Source organism: Oncorhynchus gorbuscha, unplaced genomic scaffold, assembly GCF_021184085.1.
Source record: "Oncorhynchus gorbuscha isolate QuinsamMale2020 ecotype Even-year unplaced genomic scaffold, OgorEven_v1.0 Un_scaffold_107:::fragment_2:::debris, whole genome shotgun sequence".
Lineage (NCBI taxonomy): Eukaryota > Metazoa > Chordata > Actinopteri > Salmoniformes > Salmonidae > Oncorhynchus > Oncorhynchus gorbuscha.
Genome location: NW_025744428.1, coordinates 84,880 through 100,000, shown reverse-complemented (window position 1 = coordinate 100,000; position 15,121 = coordinate 84,880). Strand labels below are relative to the sequence as shown.

Below are 15,121 nucleotides of genomic sequence, written 5' to 3'. Positions count from 1 at the left end.
TCTTCAATCGCTGGTGCCTCTCTCTCTCTCTCTCTCTCTCTCTCTCTCTCTCTCTCTCTCTCTCTCTCTTTCTCTCTCTCTCTCTCTCTCTTGCTCTCTCTCTCTCTCTTGCTCTCTCTCTCTTGCTCTCTTTCTCTCTCTCTTGCTCTCTCTCTCTTGCTCTCTTGCTCTGCTCTGAGAATCATTCCCATCCCCTGCCTCAGGTTGCATATTTCTGGTTGCGGACCCCTGATTGTACACAGCAGCCAATGGTCCTTTAGTCTGATTGGCTCCTGGGAAAGATGACACTGTGGGATGAAAGCGTGGAGACAGAAAGAGAGAGAGAGAGCTTGTGGAAAGCAAAAGGGAGAGAGCCTGGATTGAGAGAGAGCGTGGAGAGAAAGAGAGAGAGACAATGAGTGATAGAAGTAGAAACTTTACAAAGGACACCCAGTGTGGTTTAGAGGGAGCATGGACCCAAAGTAACTTTAGAGGAACTGATGCATTGCAGGCAGTTACTTCCACAACTGTACCAAGTGCAATTTAGTGAGAGTGGAGAGAAAAGAAGAGACGGATAAGAGAAGAAGAATAAATAGCAAAAACTGTCTGAAAAGGACAGAGAAAGAAGGTAAGGTCTGGAATTTTTAATTATTCTGACTTCTCGAATGCCTTTCTACATGATCATCAATGAGAGATTTCAATTAAATTCTTCAATGGGTGTTGCTGTTGGGACATTGCAGTCAATGATAATGGTTTCTCATTTCCTTTCTGCATGTTTAGAATGTTCAGTCATTGTCTTGATGTTATCCTTTGACATTTTTTATATGTAGAAATGGAAATGAGAAACCTGTGCAAAGTGCGACAAGCTAACTGAAGCTGTAACCTGCTTATTAATGTATGTTCATTTTGTACATCATTTTTATTTGTCAAGAATGGACTTGAGTAATTTGAGGAGAGAGTAATTGATCTGTGAGAATGCTTGTGGCAAAGTATAACTCGAATACAAATCTGGGCTCAAAACTGTATGGGGTCCTCCAGTACACGTCTAGCCCTGGCGCCAATTCAAACACGCTGTATTTAAAGTCTGGACTTTAGCTTAGTGTTCGAACCTCAGTCACAGTGAAGGCTTTCATTTTTCAACATGACAAGGACTTTTGTCACTCTTCTTCAAAACCATTAAGCTGTCTCCTTGTCAACCGAAGCTGGGAAATAAACCGGATTGACAAGTGTGCACAAAGACACAAAGACATTGTAGCTATTATCCGTGTCAGAAGTTGGGACGATTAACGCTCAGTCACGGAACTGAGTGACGCACATTATGCTGAGGTTTTGCTGTGTAGTCTCTGTAATAACTAACAACAGCTTCAAAGGGTTCCTAGACGATCTCAGGCTACATCCCAAAAGGCACCCTATTCCCTATGGGCCCTAGTCAAAAGTAGTGCACTACAAAAGGAATAGGGTGACATTTGAGATGCACGCCCAGACGTTCCGACGCTCTACTCTCCCAGTCATGCAGTCGTGTTTTTAAACAACATTCCGACACAGACGGACAGGATAACAGAAAAAGAATCTCTGAATCGCTAAATGCTCAAGCGTTTATGCAGCAGAGAATAAGTACATCACCTCTCTATCTCAACAACAACCTATCCCAATCTCTCCATCTGCAGAGACGTTTTGGAGTGATTATGAAGGGATATTCGAAAACTGAAGAGGCCCTCTGCTGTCTGCAGTGTCACATCCCAAAAGGCACCCTATTCCCTACATAGGGCAGTACTTTTGAACAGGGCCCTGGTCAGAAGAAGTGCACTATGCAGGGAATAGGATGCCTTTGGGACGCAATCCCAGGACTCTGTTGGTTAATTTGTGGTGGAGTGACATGGATTGCAAACTTTCCTGGTGACACTCATGCCCCGTGACATAATTTCCATGCACCAGTGGTCGGGATGAATGCCAATTTGTGTGATTTAATTTCTCCAGAAATCACAAAGATTTATTTTTATATGTGCATGGGGAGAGAAAGAAAGAAAGAGAGAGAGAAAGAAAGAAAGAGAGAGAGAGAGAGAGAGAGAGAGAGAGAGAGAGAGAGCAGCACCAGCGATGGAAAGAGAAAGAAAGTGCAAGATGGTTGGAATAAGACAATGAGCTTAAGAGAAAAGAAGGACGAAACGATATTGTTATGGAAAAGAATAGGACAAAGGAGCAGGTAGGAAAAAATGTGGTGATAACTTTTGCCCTTCCCATGGCACTAAGGGTGCTAGCCCATTGCTCCAGACAGAGACAGCAACACTACGTGGTTCACAGCACATAATGTACTGTACATCCTATAATTGTCAGAGGCTCACACGTGGCCTCCAAGAACACATAGAGGCAGGATGGAGAGGAAGGGAAGAAGGATAGAGGGATAGAGAGTGGGATATATAGAGAGGGTAGGGCATAATTAGGAGCACCACATTAAACAACCCATGGTGAGGGAAATAGAGCACCCTCACTTTGCAGCAGCAGCACAGACAGTGGCTGGGGTTACAGCTACACGGAGAGAGGCTGGGGGTTGGGAGTGCCAGCTACAATTAGGGAGTGTGGCAGAGGCAGGTTCAGAGCATGCCCCATGCCAGCTCTTCTTCCAGTCCTTCGGGGGTGGAGGTGGGGTGTGAGGGACGAGAGGTTAGGATTGGGGGCAAGAGGGGTGCAGGCACACACACGCTTGCTTGCATACATACGCCGCGCACGCACATACACAAACATCTTCGCGATCTGAGAGTGATGGCATAGAGAGGACACACCTCCTATTGCTCCAAACAGCATTTGAAGATCACTGCCTCCCTCTGTGATATCACCGTACCATAGACCCTTTGCCGCTAAAAAAAAAATCACAAAACCTGGTAAATTTCTTCTGTCATATAAAAAAATCTACCGATTACAAGAAATCATTGGAATGGGCTTTACGACAAGGCACATGCAGGCTAAAGGTACCGCAAAGTAGTGGGGTTCAATCCAAAATGAACCTACTTTGAATAGTTTATGGAAAATCTATAATTCTATGACTTTTCTTTGAATATGAGAATGGCTTATGTTTTCTCAGTCGAGCATAGGTGGGAATCTGGCCACCCACACCAGGATGTTACCCATCAATGCTGCCCTAAATAACCTAGATACTGTGCATCCATCTTTCTCTGGGGTTAAATATATGATGTGTCTCAGTGATGGCTACTTTCTCCACCATGCAAAATCAATTGTGGTTAACAAATTAGCCATGACGTATCTCCCTGTGGTTTTATGATGCTGGAGCCCCAACTCCGCCCCTCTTTCACGGTGACTCCGTCATTAATGGTCCATTTAGGAACGGGGGTCCTCTCAGATAGGGGTGAATGGAGGATACGGACATGCCCACTGTGAAATTAAGCCTTATGAATGACCTTAAAGGCAGACCTGGGTCCACATAGGAAATAGGACCACACGGTCACACCACACACAAAGTTGGGAGAAAGTCTGAACGTTATCTCTTCATTAGGTAGGCCTACATTGTGACATATCTGTTCAACGACACACTGCCGCACCACATTAAGTTATATATCTGAAAGTTATCTATTCAACAGATATGTTGTTAGCACACACAAAGTGGAGAGAAAGTCAAAGTTATCTGTTCAGTGTTCAATGGCTACATTGTTGGAGTGTAATTGTTGATGGTTTGGTAAGCAGAGTGTATAACTCTGTTTTAGACAAGCACACCGCGGCTCCTGAGAAGAAAGTGCTCTCTCGACAGGAAGTAGGCAAACCATCATATGAGATTGACATTGTGAAGAAAAAAAAAATAATAATCACATGATCTGCAGCAGAGCACAAAAGTCAGGCTGAGTTCGCAGAGGGTTTTTGTACAATTCTGTTAGTTGTGATAGCCTTGTTTCATGTGTGTTGTTTTCCTCTTTAGTAGGCGTAAGGGAATGGGAGAAGGAAAGTAGTGGTTTTGATGGTATTTTTTCGCCAAATATTAGTGCATGGTCTTTAATGGCACCCTATGGTAGGTCAAAAGTAGTGCACTATATAGGGAAAAGGGTGCCATGCTGACAGACTGACTGAGAGTTTGATGACTCAACAATGTTACTGCTGTTGATTGTTACATCCCCTCCTTGATTGACACACACATTAGATACACAAGCACGCACTCAAACATGCAATGCACAAACACACACATAGACAGCGCAACAGGACGCTTTGAGAACGACACACATCTTTATAAGGCACGCTGTTCTCTTTGAAAGTTAAACTGTCTTTCACCGTTTCCCTCCGAAGTCCTCAAGTCAGTAGAACATGTCATTGTGGTGGGAAAATACCTCTCCTTAAGCTTTCTCATATGATGTCTCCTCCACCAATCATCCCTCCACCCTCCTCCTTCCATCCATCCATCCATTCCTCTGTTCTGGACAGGGGAATCTTGTGTGGTAGGTTGTAAAGGCAGGAGCAGCAAGAGCAGCTGCTAATCTGAAGAGCCATCAGATTAGTCTGAGGGAGATATGTGGAATGTTTAGCCAGCACAACTATGTAGCATGTCACCTCATTAGACACAACAAAAAAAGAGGTAGAATGCAATGGGTGCATGCCCTGACCTCTGCCGGGAGCAGCACACACACAAACACAGTCATGAACCCTGAGAGGGAAGGGCTGGGGGGGTGAAGGGGTGTGTGGAGGGTTTAGCGAGGAGATAATTTGACTTCATAATGAACAACATGGCGAATTGAATTGAAAGAATGGAGAGAGAATGGAAACAGACAGAATAGGGTAGGATAAGGAGGGGCCCATGGGGGTCAGGGCTCACCCAGCCTGCAAGTGGCCCTCGTGGGGCTCTAAGTTCAAGATTGCATCCCAAATGGCACCCTATCCCCTATATAGTGCACTACTTTTTAACTGGGCCCATAGGGAATAGGGTGCCATTTGGGACACATCCCCTGAGTTCGAGGGCCAGGGTGGCTAGTAGCCATATACCCCCTCCTATCAGGGGCTCTGTAACAATACCACCACACTCAGCATCCTCCCCTAGCCTCCAGTCTCTTTGTGACTCTTCAATAATGATTAACTGTGTTTGGAGACTGGGAGTGTCCACGGCGGCACAATGAGCTCTCTCTCACACGATATAATAGAGCTCAACATAGTCTCTCTTTCTCTGCGCACTTTCTTTCTTTTGTCCCCCCCCCCACACTTCCCATCTCTTTCTCCACGCCCACTGCTAGCAGTCTTTTCTTTCCATTTTTCCCTTTCCCCTCTCTGCATTATCACGACACAGCTGTCCGTTTTCTGCTCCTTGCAGCTTGTTAATAGAGAGGAAATATATGGTGGTGGAGGCAAACAGATGTTACCACCTCACTGACAAATGGAAAGAAAAACAAGTAAGAGTCATAAAGGCACCGTTTGAGTAGAGCATATGAAAGACATTGATTAAATGTAAAACATTACTTGAAATCAATACAAAACATCAAAAGATCCACAGCACCATGAAATAATGATTGACCTTGCTTGCTCCGATTATTGTGGGCAGTTCGAGTGCAGGGAAAATAACTTTAGCAAATAAACTTGACATTTGGAAATCAGTTATCAAGTCAGTGCCTACACCCGATAAATGGTGGAAATACTCTTCCTCCGTCTCTCCATTTCTCTACCGCTCTCAACTCTTTCCACTCTCTCCACTTCCTCTTTGCCAAACTCTACTTTGTGGAAGGGTGCGCCACTTGTTGCATGTTGCCCTATCAGGCATGTAGCATGTACAGTAGTTCACGGTGTGAGTAGCGTTTAGTACACAAAGGTAATTCTATTCGGACACAAACACTCCAATCTCATGACATCACACCCTGAGGCCATTAGCAGAGGGCAGACAGCGCACCTCTCACCTCCTCTACTAAGGCAGCAGAAAGAGAGAGGGGAGAAGGAGAGAGGGGGAAATGGAGAAAGATGAGAGAAGGAGAGTGTGAGAGGAGGAGAGGGAGATAGATGGGGGAGAGAGAGGGAGTGAGAGAGGGGGAGAGAGAGCGGCAGGGAGACACAGCAGCGCATCTCTCACTTCCTCTATGACAGGCAGCAGAAAGAGAGAGGGAGAAAAGGGGAGAGGGGTAGAGAGGGGAGAGGGAGAGAAGCAACTACACGCTTAGGGAAGTCAGCCAAAGAGAAATGAAAGAAGTTACTGTTGTTCTTAGAAACTGCAAATAGAGGGGGAAGCAGAAATCACCAACAATGCAGAAAGAAGAGAGAGAGAGAGAGAGAGAGAGTTTGAGGGTGGTTGCCACAGTCCAAGCCAAGGGTCTACAATATTGTTTTTGTATAAGAGGTACTTAAAAAAAATGTCGCCATCTACAAATTTATTTAGCGTTGAAATAGGCAAGCTCTTTTCTCCCCTGCAACTCTTCACCAGGTCTTTGCTGTAAAAGAGATTTTATAATGGTAAAAATGACAATTATTTATAGAGAAACAACACAGTTGCATGTTCAGAGTGCATGTAAAATGTATACATCACCGTACCATTGTCTGGGGGAAAAATAATATTATAATTTACCTTTAATTGAGGACTGTGTCTGGCTAGCAATACTGCACAATACTGGTATAGTTCACAAAACTAATGTGATCTTGCTTAATACAATTAATCATGATAACATTCTATCAGGTAAGCCTATTTTGTAGTTAACATTTTATGTGAAGATTCTGGGGAAAGCCTTTCTGTCTACCCAGAAGATGGTTGTCATTAGCATCGCTAACTGGCTAAACTAAGGGATACACAAATGCACTCACGCACCACACAAGCAGATGGGTAATATTGCTGTAAATGAAATGGCAGATATTGTGTTACCTTTGGCTTTTTGAGCCAATAGTGTCTAACCAGCGGTGGGATAATGTCAATTTGGCTTTGATGGGATAGTAACAAAAATCTAATAAAATGCTATTGGTCCCGTATAGATATTTTACACATGTTACCGCAGGTGCAATGAAGTGCTTATGTTTCTATCTCCAACAATGCAGTAATTGTAACGGTTTTCATCCGGTGAAGGACAAGAGGTAATATAATAATAATAATATAATAATATATAATAATATAATAATAATATAATAATAATAATATATGCCATTTAGCAGACGCTTTTATCCAAAGCGACTTACAGTCATGTGTGCATACATTCTACGTATGGGTGGTCCCGGGGATCGAACCCACTACCCTGGCATTACAAGCGCCATGCTCTACCAACTGAGCTACAGAAGGACCACATGGTGCATGTCCATCTTGATATTTATTAACACTGAACACAAAAACAAAATAACAAGGAGAACGACCAAAACAGTTCTGTGTGGAAAACACAGACACAGAAAATAATCACCCACGTACCAAACTGGGGAAAACCGGCTACCTAAGTATGATTCTCAATCAGAGACAACGATCGACAGCTGCCTCTGATTGAGAACCATACCAGGCCAAACACAGAAATACAACATAGAAAAAAGAACATAGACTACCCACCCCAACTCACGCCCTGACCAAACTAACATAAAGACATAATAAAGGAACTAAGGTCAGAACGTGACAGTAATACCTAACAATACACACAAATGCAAAACATAGAAAGGAATTAAGAAATATCAGAACGTGCAATATCCATAATACATTTATATACACTATACATCTCTACACACTACCGGGCAAAAGTTTTAGAACACCGACTCATTCAAGGGTTTTTCTTTATTTTTACTATTTTCAAGTGAAGACATCAACAATATGAAATAACACATATGGAATCATGTAGTAACCAAAAAAGTGTTAAACAAATCAAAATATATTTTATATTTGAGATTCTTCAAATAGCCACCCTTTGCCTTGATGACAGCTTTGCACACTCTTGGCATTCAAGGCATTCACACTCTTGGCATTCACTCTTGCACACTCTTAGCTTAAAGTGGTCCTATGGACAGATACTTCAATCTCCGCTGTGGAGCTTTGCAGCTCCTTCAGGGTTGTCTATGGTCTCTTTGTTGTCTCTCTGATAAGGCCCTCCTTGCCTGGTCTGTGAGTTTTGGTGGGCGTCCCTCTCTTGGCAGGTTTGTTGAGGTGCCATATTCATTCAATGTTTTAATAATGGATTTAATGGTGCTCCGTGGGATGTTTAAAGTTTAGGATATTTTGTATAACCCAACCCTGATCTGTACTTCTCCACACCTTTGTCCCTGACCTGTTTGGAGAGCTCCTTGGTCTTCATGGTGCCTCTTGCTTAGTGGTACTTTTGCAAGGCACTGTATGTGCTTTCAGAATTGTTTGGGGAGCTACTCATGGGTTGAGAGCTACTGGTAGCTCGCGATCTACCTGTTGGAGCCCCTTGGTCTAAGCACAACACAATAAATGGGGAAGGGAGAAGCTAAATGCAGAAGGGTTTCGTGCTCAAGCTGGTATCAGAGTTTAGCATCATGCCTGGTCCCTCTCAGGTTAACCTGCAGCCCCTAGAGGACATACCTCTCCCCAATCTCTCCCTCTCCGCTCCTACTCTAAACGCACCTCATCTGCAGTGTGAGAGACCCCACTAATTAAGTTTTAATACAGCTCTCTATCTTTCTACCACACACAAGCACATGCACGCACTTCCACATCAAACACGCACACACACACAGACGTAAGCGCGCATACACACACACACACATTAAATATCAATCACCAAATAGCAGAAAAGAAGAGGAATCGGTGGTTATACACAATAGGCTGGGATCATTGTCATCCCTCCATCTTTCCATCTTTTCATTCACCCATACGTTCCTCCTTAGTTTCAGAGAAGAACGAAACAGCAAAGGAGCTTATGGGCCAAGGACGATAGTGTCATGACACAACAATGACAGCTACATTTAAAGGGTTTTGAAATTCATCTCTGCTGTCTCTTTTCTCTAGCCATTTGAGGACCTTCCCAGGACGCAAGAAATAAAGGCACGACATCGGTGGGTCATCGGATCCCTAAAGAAAACACAAAACAATTTGCTTTGTGGTTGAGTATCCATCATGGGAGATCGACTTCACCACTATCTTGGGGGTGGTAGGCCTGTCTACACCCTACTACTCCCACTAGCTCTAGCCCTGCTGACCCTGTTGTGTGAGGCCCAGGGCCATATGGATAAAGCCAGGTCACCGGAGGAAAGTAGAGCAGGGCTGTTGAGGAGGGTGAAGAGAGGCTGGGTATGGAACCAGTTCTTTGTGCTGGAGGAGTACACTGGACTGGAGCCGCTATACATTGGAAAGGTGAGTCGACACACACAGACATGCATGAACACACACACACACACACACGCACGCACGCACACACGCACGCACGCAGGCACGCACGCACGCACACACACACACACACACACACGCACGCACACACACACGCACACACACACACACACACACACGCACACACACACACACACACACACACACACACACACACACACACACACACACACACACACACACACACACACATACCCCCTCTCCAGGTGTCTCCTATTTTTCACCGTGTATGTCACGACTTCCGCCGAAGTCGGCTCCTCTCCTTGTTCGGGCGGCATTCGGTGACCGACGTCATACTTTCTAGCCATCGCCGCTCCATTTTTCATATATTCATTTGTCTTGTCTTGATTCCATACACACCTGGTTTTCATTTCCCCAATCAATCTACCTGTATTTAACCCTCTGTTTCCCATCATGTTTTGTGTGTAATTGTTTACATGTCAAGTGATGTTCGTTAAGCGCTTTACTTTATTGTTCCGTTTTTTGAGCGCGTTTGTTTTGTTGTGCTCCCAGTTTGGAACTATAATAAAGTGTGCTTTATTTAATCATACTCTGCTCTCCTGCAGCTGACTTCGCCTTCATACACACCCTGTGTATTTATACCTGCGTTTTCCGTTTGTCTATGGCCAGTTCGTCTTGTTTTGTCAGGTTTTACCAGCATGTTTCCCGTTTCACCAGTTATCAAGTTCTTGTTTTCCAGTCTTCCTGGATCTGACCTTTCTGCTTGCCCTGTCCCTGATCCTGCCTGCCGTTCTGGCACTTTTTTACTCTGCCTTGGATTACGAACCTCTGCCTACTCTTGTTCTGCCCCTTTTCCTGCCCCTTTGTTTTTTTTAATATTCTGAGAACTGAACCATCCGCCTCTTGTGTCTGCATCTGTGTCATATCCTGAGTTGGGATAATACGAACTGGCCATGACTGACCCAGCAGACTCAGACCAGCTCCATAATACTGTTTCCCCCCAAGGAGCCACGATTGGAGGACACAAGGACTTACTGCTTAACCTTATGGAGGGTCACCATACCTTGATGGAACGCCATGACCATGCCTTTTCAGCGGACTATCTACTAGGTAGCAAGCCACCACGGTATCCTTCCAGACTCGTAGTAACCCCGCTACCAGAGTTGCTTCTCCCCAGCCTACCCGGCTTCCCGAGAACCCTGCTTACCTCCTTCAGAGCACTACGCTGGGGATCCTGGGACCTGCTGGGCATTTCTCTTCCAATGTTCCCTCATATTTGAGATACAGCCCTCCTTGTTTCCTTCAGGTCGTTCGAAGATAGAGTATCTTATAACGCTAATGTCCGGGAGGGAGCTCACCTGGGCTACAGCTGTGTGGGAGCAACAATCCAGCGTTTGCCTTAGTCTGGAGGATTTCATGGCGGAGGTAAGGATGGTGTTCGATTCTCCTGTGTCTGACTCCTGGAATGTGGCACTTTTTGGCCACCAAAAGTGCCTGGAACACGGAGTTCCTGTTCGACACCTTCTTTCAAGGATTATTGGAGGGAATTAAAGTTGAGCTGCCCATGGACCTCAACTCTCTCATAGCCTTGACAATAAGAATTGATGGGCAGTTACGGGAACGGAGCAGGGAGAGGAGGTCTGTTCCCAGCCACACGCGTTCGTCCACGTGTTCCCCATTGCCTCCAAAGAATCTCGGAAGTCCCTGACGCATGCATTCCCGAGAGAATCCGATGTCACCCGAGTTCTCCCGGGATTCATCGAGGACTGTTGCCACCTCCTGAGCCCATGCAACTGGGCAGGGCTAGATTGTCTACTAGGGAACGTTTATGCAGACTGAGCGCCAAAAGTTGTATGTATTGTTGTATTTCAGGACATTACATATCCCCCTATCGAGTAAAAGACCAGGCTCATCAGTCTCCCATCTCCCGTTACTCACACTCCTCTCCATGCTATCCTACTGTGGGGAGACCGGTCTTATTCTCTCCGGGTGCTCATGCACTCTGCAACCGACGGGAGCTTTATGGATGCTACCCTGGTGTGGGAACTGAGCATCTCTACACAACCCCTCTCCATTCCCATGGACTCCAGAGCATTGGACGAAAGCTGTATTGGCAGGGTCACTCACAGTATCCTGCGAGTGTAAGGTAACTACAGTGAGTCCATGCAGTTTCTGCTCATTGAGTCTCCTCATGTGCCTGAGGTTTTGGGATTGTCATGGCTTCAGACGCACAACCCCTTGATCGACTGGGCTACGGATTCTATTTTGGGTTGGAGCACTTTCTGTCATGCACATTGCCTCAAGGCGGCACAGCCTGTCCCTGGGCGTCCTGCGGGCTTGGGGAAAGCCTTAGACCTCTCAGCCATTCCCACTGAGTACAATGACCAGGAGATTTTCAACAATTTTCACCATAGCAGCACCCACTCGTAGCACGCACTCCAGCAGGTGTATCTCACTGGTCACCCCCAAAGCCCCCTCATTTGCTCGTCTTTCCTTCCAGTTCTCTGCTGCCAATGATTGGAACAAACTGCAAAAATCTCTGAAGCTGGAGACTCATATCTCCCTCACTAGCTTCAAGCACCAGCTGTCAGAGCAGCTCACAGATCACTGCACCTGTACATAGCCCATTTGTAAACAGCCCATCTATCTACCTACCTCATCCCCATACAGTATTTATTTATCTTGCTCCTTTGCACCCCAATATCTCTACTTGCACATTCATCTTCTGCACATCTACCATTCCATTGTTTCATTTCTATATAGTAATTACTTCGCCACCATGGCCTATTTATTGCCTTAACTCCCTTATCCTACCTCATTTGCACTCACTGTATATAGACTTATTTTCTTTTGTTCTACTGTATTATTGACTATGTTTTGTTTATTCCATGTGTAACTGTGTTGTTGTATGTGTTGAATTGCTATGCTTCATCTTGGCCAGGTCGCAGTTGCAAATGAGAACTTGTTCTCAACTAGTTTACTAAAGGTGAAAAAAACATGCACCACAACTCTTCCTCTTCATCAACCCTACTGAGCTATTGACCTCCTCCCTGGCACTACACCTCATCAGGTGGCGGCATTTCTCCCTGTCTGGTCCGGTGACCAAGACCACAGAAGTGTACATTGAGGATTGCAAGGTTCATCCTTAATTCATCCTCCTAGCTGCAGAGTTAATTCATCTTTCTTCCTCCCCGGCCACCCTGCACCCGTGTATCGACTATGCGTACCTGGTTATGCCATTTGGACTGACCAACGCTCCCACGGTGTTCCAAGCCCAGGTCAACGACGTGCTCCGTGACATGTTGAACAGTGTTCGTGTTTTGTCTTGTGCTTGTCTCCACTCCCACCAAGTGTCTCCTATTTTTCCCCATTATCCCGTGTGTTTATACCTGTGTTTTCTGTTTGTCTGTTGCCAGTTCGTCTTGTTTTGTCAGTTCTTACCAGTGTGTTTCCCGTTTCTCAAGTTCTTGTTTTCCAGTCTTTCTGGTTCCGACCCGGTTTCTGACTCTGCCTTGGATTACGAACCGCCGCCTGCCCTCGACCTGCCCTTTTTCTACTGCTTTGTTATAATAAATATTCGGAGAACCGAACTACCCGCCTCCTGTCTCTGCATCTGGGTCATTTCCTGTGTCATGATATACATGTGCTAACTGCATGTCGCTTTGGATAAAAGCATCTGCTAAATGCCCACCATCATTACTATTGAACTGTTTGATGACAGTTCTCAACTTTTCAATCAATGTCGTCGCGGTCGGCTGGATGTGGTCTCTGATAGCTGCAGGGTTTATCATCATTGATCAAATGTTCAATCCACTTCAACGCTTGAGTGATCAAGGTATCTTCTTGTGCCAATGAATCTCTGTGTCTGCCTCCCAAATGGTACCCTATTCCCTAGTGCACTACTTTTGGCCAGGGCCCATGGGGTTCCCATACGGCCATGGTCAAGAGTAACGCACTATGTAGGGAATAGGGTGCCATTTGGGACACAAGCTCTTATCATGGCACAAGGCGAGACCCAGATGCAGAGGAGGCAGATGGTTGGAGTCTTGCACTGTTTATTAATCCAAAAAGGGGGTAGGCAAGAGAATGGTCATGAACAGGCAAAACCTGTTCAGAGTCCAATAGGTACCCGAAGGGCAGGCAGATTCAAGGTCAGAGCAGGCAGGAAAGTAGTCCAGAGTTAGACAGTGATCAAAACCCGGGAAGACTAGCAAAAGAGAATAGAAATGGTATGAATAGTATGGGGAAAAACACACTGGTTGACTTGACTAAACATACAAGACGAACTGGCACAGAGAGACAGGAAACACAGGGATAAATACACTGGGGAAAATAAGACAATCACAGGGACAGGTGAAACAGATCAGGGTGTGACTCCTCTGCACATACAGTACATTCCACATTAATTTACATGGAGCACTAGTGTGGATGAGTGTCTAGAACATCTTTCGTTCCATTTACTTAACACTTTCCTTTTTGTCTGAGCCTATATAACAAAGCAGAGGAGACCCTCTCAGTATGAAAGGTGTCTAGCCAGGACTTGAACTTTAGATCTATAGATAGTGGAAAAAAAGGACTCTATTCCATGTTCCATTATTTTATTTTACAGAAATCTTCTGAACCACCATCTTGTGATGTGAAACAGTGAAGTAGTGAAATGTCACAGATTCAGTGAAGTCAAATAATAGCACCACATATTCATATTCAGTTTGCATCTCAAATGGCACCCTAGTGCACTACTTTTGACCAGGACCCTGCAACAAAGGTGTACTTTCTAACCTCTCTTGACCTCTAACCTCTGACCCCTAAACCTCTGACCTGTGACCCCCACAGCTCCACTCCGACATGGACCTAGGGGATGGCTCAATCAAGTACATACTATCAGGAGACGGTGCCGGCACCACCTTCACCATTGATGACAGTACAGGAGACATCCATGCCATCAAGAGGCTGGACCGCGAGGTCAAGGCCCAGTACATGCTGAAAGCCCAGGCCTGGAACAGACAGACAGACCGACCCCTAGAGCCCGAATCTGAGTTTATCGTTAAGATCCAGGACATCAATGACAATGAACCTAAGTTCCAGGATGGACCCTACCAAGCCACCATACCTGAGATGTCAACCATCGGTGAGTCAGTAGAAATTGTGGTGGTCAAAATCCTTGAATGGATTTTGCAATACTGGAAACTCCCTCAAGCCAGTGGTTACACCAATGTTTTTAAATCCTTGACAGAAAGTGTGTAAGTGCACATTTTGGGAGAACTGTGGAGAATCGGCATATAAAGCCACAGTGTGCATCCAAAATTGCATCCTATTCTCTATATAGTGCACTACTTTTGAGCAGGACCCTTTCAGAAACACAGCTAGAGAGTGTAGCTGGACACCATGCTGCTGCCTCTACACGTTCCATTCATCCATTCATGAACAGTCTTTGCTTATTTTTGAATTCTAGTAGTTCAGTGAGCAAACTTTGTTTCTCTATTATACAGTATGTCTCTGTTGTGCTGGTTATTCACAGCAGTGTGTTTCTGTGAGTAGTGTACGCTGGGAAGGAGATGAGGATGTTCGGTTATGTGCGCACAATAGCCAAAATAATTATGTCTCAGTATCGTCATAATGCCATCAAAATTATGTCTCTGCTTACACACTGCACCAGTGGGATACAATATTTATAAATCCACCAGTGAGTGCAGATACCTTGAGGCGGAAAATAACTGCACAGTTACTAATAGCCTACACCTATTGTCAACATTGAAGCAGTTTTATGCAGATGGGCCAATCCATTTTGTAAACAGGCCTTGTTGAAATAACCATATAGAAACAGAATGAGTCATTCCAGTTGTGTGGAAATATTTTTGCTCGCCAAGTCATTCTATTTCTACTTCCCCCTCCCTCCCTCCCTCC

The 15,121-nt window shown here is 45.1% G+C and overlaps 1 protein-coding gene across 1 annotated transcript in view; it reads left to right on the top strand.

The window, feature by feature from the left end:
* The first annotated feature begins 312 nt into the window (after positions 1-312).
* The window catches only part of LOC124016889 (cadherin-20-like), a 32,335-nt gene continuing 17,526 nt past the window's right edge, over positions 313-15,121 (top strand). The window contains exons 1-3 of the mRNA XM_046332230.1: positions 313-607; positions 8,879-9,223; positions 14,051-14,345. Coding sequence (XP_046188186.1) covers positions 8,987-9,223; positions 14,051-14,345 — 532 coding nt within the window. The 5' untranslated portion in view covers positions 313-607; positions 8,879-8,986. The remainder of the gene's footprint in view (positions 608-8,878; positions 9,224-14,050; positions 14,346-15,121) is intronic.